Genomic DNA, 5000 nt, shown 5'->3' with positions numbered 1-5000 from the left:
TGGGACCTTAATGGAAAAAAAGAGAAAAATCCAACCTTCAATACAAGTGCATTTATTCAGTGGGGAAAAAATCCCACATAAAGAAATAATTATTTGACATTAAATAATGTGTGTCACAATTATTAGCACCCCTGGTGTTAATATTTTGTACAACCCCCTTTTGCCAACAAAACAGCACCTAATCTTCTCCTATAATGTTTCACAAGATGGGAAAAGACAGAAAGAGGGATCTTCAGCCATTCCTCTTTGCAGAATCTCTCTAAATCATCCAGAGACTTGGGTCCTCTCCTCTGTACTCTCCTCTTCAGCTCACCCCACAGGTTCTCAATGGGGTTGAGGTCAGGGGACTGAGATGGCCATGGGAGGAGCTTGATTTTGTGTCTGGTGAACCATTTCTGTGTAGATTTGGCCATATGTTTAGGGTCATTGTCTTTCTGAAAGACCCAGTGACGACCCAGCTTCAGCTTTCGGGCAGAGGGCAACAGATTTTGATTTAAAATGTCCTGGTATTTCAAAGCATTCATGATGCCATGCACCCTAACAAGGTTCCCAGGGCCTTTGGAAGCGAAACAGCCCCACAGCATCACTGACCCACCCCCATACTTCACAGTGGGTATGAGGTGCTTTTCAGCATGCGCATCTTTCGTGGTACGCCAGACCCACTTAGAGTGTTTGTTGCCAAAAAGCTCAATCTTGGTCTCATCTGACCAAAGCACACGGTCCCAGTTGAAGCCCCAATACCGCTTGGCGAACTCCAGACGCTTGCGTTTATGATTGTGAGTGAGGAAAGGTTTTCTCCGTGCATGCCTCCCAAACAGCTTGTTGGCGTGTAGACAGCGCCTGACGGTTGATTTGGAGACTTTGTGACCCCAGGATGCTACCATTTGTTGTAATTCTGTAACAGTGAGCTTTGGAGATCTTTTGATTTCTCTTACCATCCTCCTCACTGTGCGTGGTGGCAAAATAAACTTGGGTCCTCGTCCAGGCTTGTTTACCACTGTTCCAGTTGTTTTGAACTTCTTAATTATTCCTCTCACAGTGGATATGGACAGCTGCAGTTGAGTGGCAATCTTCTTGTAGCCTCTGCCTGACCTGTGAAGGTCGACGCACATCTGCCTCACTTGTATGCTATGTTCCTTTGTCTTTCCCATGTTTAAGAGTGGATAAGAGAAATGGCCTCGGTGTCACGTCATATTTATACCCCAGGGAAACAGGAAGTGATGAATTACTAATTAAATGTTCCTACATACTCTGGTCTGGTAAACTTTGTAAACTACTGTAGAAATGACAGAAATGCTTCAATTATATTTATTTCCTGGGAATTGTTAAGGGTGCCAATAATTGTGGAACAGGTGATTTAATGAAAAATAATTATTTTTTAGTCAGGGATTTTTTTATTTTCTTACAATTCATTTGAGTTGAAGGCTACATTTTCCTACAATTTTCAGTGTGACAGTATTCTTCTGCAATAAACACTGAATTTATTTTAAGGCTTTTAACACATCTCAACCAGGGGTGCCAATAATTATGGAGGGCACTGTATATACATTTTGATGGTTATTATTAATAGTGCTATCCTGTTCCATGCAGTAGGTTTGTAAGAAAGCCCTTTCCCCCGCCTGCCGCTCGCCTGCAACAAGTTTCTAGACCTCATCTTGAAGTGGACTTAGTGTGGCTAGACTATCATTACACAGGCCTTATAATTAGGCTTTAGGGAAACATCACACAGAAGATGACGCCTAACAGTCATTAAATGGAGAGCGGCGTGATTGCAGATGGGTGTTAATATAATAATGTGTCCCAACTGCCAATTCCAAGTGCTTTTCATTTTCTCTCCGTCTGTTCTGGTTCCATAGTTTTCAAATGAGTTCAGACCAGTTCGCCATCAAAGTCACAACTCACAGTTCTTTGCCCAGAGACTTGCCGCGAGAATAATCAGGGACCTATGAAAACTGGAAAGCGAAAAATAACAATATAGTGCTGTATTAAGTTTGCTATCTAAAATTTGTCTGACAAATGCCAATAATCAGGCTTGTGACAGTCAGGCTACATATAGAATTCACCAACAGGTACATCTTTGGAATGTTGATTTAGTTTGAAACAGTAATTTCAGACGTACAAATAATCCCCAATGACGTGTATTAGGTCAGTGATAATCCCCATTATTTCACATCCATACCAATCCATTCGTCTTTTTCTTGTTTGCTACCGCAGGCTACATCATCTTTGCCATCGGCTTTGCGGACGCGGACTACGGCGAGCTGGTGAACATGGCCAGCAAGCCCAGCGAGAGGCACGTCTTCTTCGTGGACGACCTGGACGCCGTCAAGAAGATCGAGGAGCAGCTCATCACCTTCGTCTGCGAGGCCGCCACGGCCAGTGAGTCAAGCCCAGCCCCGGCCACTGGCCTCCTGTTGTCCCGGGAAACCAGAAACAGACTAGAATGTAGTCTTACACAAACATTCCGTTGCCATGGTGGGAAGCAAGTGGACTGACTCCGTTTTTGGATCAGAGAATGCAAAACGATATGTGACGGAATTTGCAGATTTTAGGTCTAGATAACAAAATGGCAGATGACATTGGGTTGGCATTGCTTGTTGAGTGTGCGTGCCAAGCCTTAAAAAAGTTTTAAAAGCTGTGTTTATGTAATCAGTACGCAATGGCAGCACTGCTCTCTCTCTCTACTGCAAGTGAACAAACCGTGAAATGTGTACAGGCAGTTGAATGAGTGTTGGTGGCTTGCTAATGGTTTTATGGAGGTTGTAATCGTGCTCTAATGTTATTTTTTATGCTCCTGTTTCTTTCCCCAGCTTGCCCATCCCTTCTGATGAGTGGAAACACCTTAGCAGGTAACACACACACACACGGGCACGAGAACACACACGCACACACGCACGCGCACACGCACACGCACACACACGAGCACAAACACACACACACACACACACACACACACACACACACACAGACACACACAGACACACACAGACACACACACACACACGAACACGCACGCACGCACGCACACGCGTGCACACACACACACACACACACACACACACACACACACACACACACACACACACACATTTGTACACACACACACACACATTTGTACACAGGGCAGACAGAGAGAGACAGACAGACACACAATAACAACACACACTAGTACCATACACACACTCATAGACGTGCAAATACAATTTTTCCACAAACATACACACACAGAGACAGAACACATGACACCAAGACTGTGCTGACGGTCCAGTCCTGCTACCTTGGCAGTTTGTGTGCTGCTGCTGGGCGCCTGCCTGGGCGCCTTCTTTCCCACAAATACAATCATACGTCTCCCCAAAATACCTCCCTATCTTCATATCCACATACCCCCCCGGGGGCACTAGTTGACGGGTTATATCCTCAGTATTCCACAGTCAATATTCAACAATCCAGTCTTCACATTTGCAGCCTGTTGACTCGATCTCCCAGAGAGCACGGGCTGGTGTCATGTGGGCTGTTTGGGGTTTTGAGAGGTGGGGGTGAGTGTGTATGTGTGTGTGTAGTATATGTGTGTGTGTGGGGGTGGGGGGGGCAGTATGTATTGGGTTGTGGTGTGTGTGCACTGTAAAAGATTGTTGTGATTTCACATTAGAATTCTACATCAAGAAGATGTATATACCAGTTTACTATTCACTGCTGTAATGTGCAATGCATTGTGGGATATCATATAGAGTACAATTCACAATTGTAAATGTACAGCAACACATAGTACTTTTACAACATACTGTTGTAAAGATCTGTTTTGTCAGGGCTGCTGTCCTAATGCAAATGTATGCAAAGCCACATGCAGAAATTATGGAGCTCAGGTCACATTCTGATTGGATGCTTTTAAAACATGCATACAGGCCTGATAGAGGTGGAGAGGATTTGAACTGATTTGAACTCTTCAATCGCACACACCTGGTCCTGAGAGCAAGGAGGTAGAGATAGGAGGGTTTACAGACATCATCGGAGCGTATACGGAATCATAGCAAGGGGAGTCCAATTTTCTTCTTCCATGGTCAAATTGGAAGCATGGTAAAGTGTGCAACAGGTCATAGGATATAATAGTGAATGTTTGTCACCTGTCCTTAATTATCCCCCACAATTAATGCTGACCGACAGCTGCAGTAAATTTGGCCACAAACTGAGCACTGACAACCGGATATCCTCTTTCGACCAAATTTGTGGAGTACCATGTCATTAAGCATAAATGTATTAGTTCTATATTAGTCCCCTAGGGGAAATTCTTTCTCTGCATTTATCCCATTTAGGCTAGTGAATCACATTGAAGTACACACACTAGAAGAAGCAGTGGGCTGCCTGCCGAGTGGCGCCCGGGGGTTAAGTGCCTTGCTCAAGGGCACTTCAGCTGCTGTCTGGTCGGGCATTGAACCGGGAACCCTTGGGTTGCCAACCCAGTGCTCTAACCACTGAGCCACGACCAAAGAGGATTGAGACAAGAGGGCTTACTCACGTCATAACAGCGTAGTAGGAAATGATGGCGAGGGGAGTACGGAAATGTTATTCACTGTGGAACAGGTCATAGGACAGCGTGAATGTCTGTCAGCTGTCCTTAATTACCCCCAGCAATTACTGCTGACCAACAGCTGCCGTTACTTGGCCACAAAAGTACGGAGTACGAAAATGGCATCCATCGTGGATGGATGACCAATGACCATGCGCAAGGGAGTTAATTTTCCATCCACTCGTGTCCTCAGGCAACGCCCCCGTACTACACCGTGGCCAATGCATTCCCCGCCATGAGATTGTTCTTTCTCTTGAGTTTCTTTGGCCACGACTGCCCCCAACTACTATGCTGTGGCCAATGCATTTTCCATTCAGTGATACTGCTTATCCGATCTACCTTCTTTGGTCATGAGCCAGCTGATTGTAAATGACGTCCAGGTGCGCTAATTTCAGCTCAGTGCAATTCAAAACGGGCTTCTCTCTGCTAAAAGGGC

At 45.2% G+C, this 5000-nt stretch overlaps 1 protein-coding gene across 1 annotated transcript in view; it reads left to right on the top strand.

Annotated features, from left to right (window-relative positions):
* The window catches only part of col14a1a (collagen, type XIV, alpha 1a), a gene marked incomplete at its 5' end in the record, with an annotated part of 165078 nt that overhangs the window by 101819 nt on the left and 58259 nt on the right, over positions 1-5000 (top strand). Inside the window, 2 exons of the mRNA XM_063217544.1 lie at positions 2215-2379; positions 2811-2849. Of these exons, the coding sequence (XP_063073614.1) occupies positions 2215-2379; positions 2811-2849 (204 nt within the window). The remainder of the gene's footprint in view (positions 1-2214; positions 2380-2810; positions 2850-5000) is intronic.

Source organism: Engraulis encrasicolus, chromosome 2 (genome assembly GCF_034702125.1).
Source record: "Engraulis encrasicolus isolate BLACKSEA-1 chromosome 2, IST_EnEncr_1.0, whole genome shotgun sequence".
In the NCBI taxonomy this organism is placed as follows: Eukaryota; Metazoa; Chordata; class Actinopteri; order Clupeiformes; family Engraulidae; genus Engraulis; species Engraulis encrasicolus.
The sequence above is the reverse complement of the archived record's forward strand: the minus strand, read 5'-3'. Positions and strand labels throughout refer to the sequence as shown.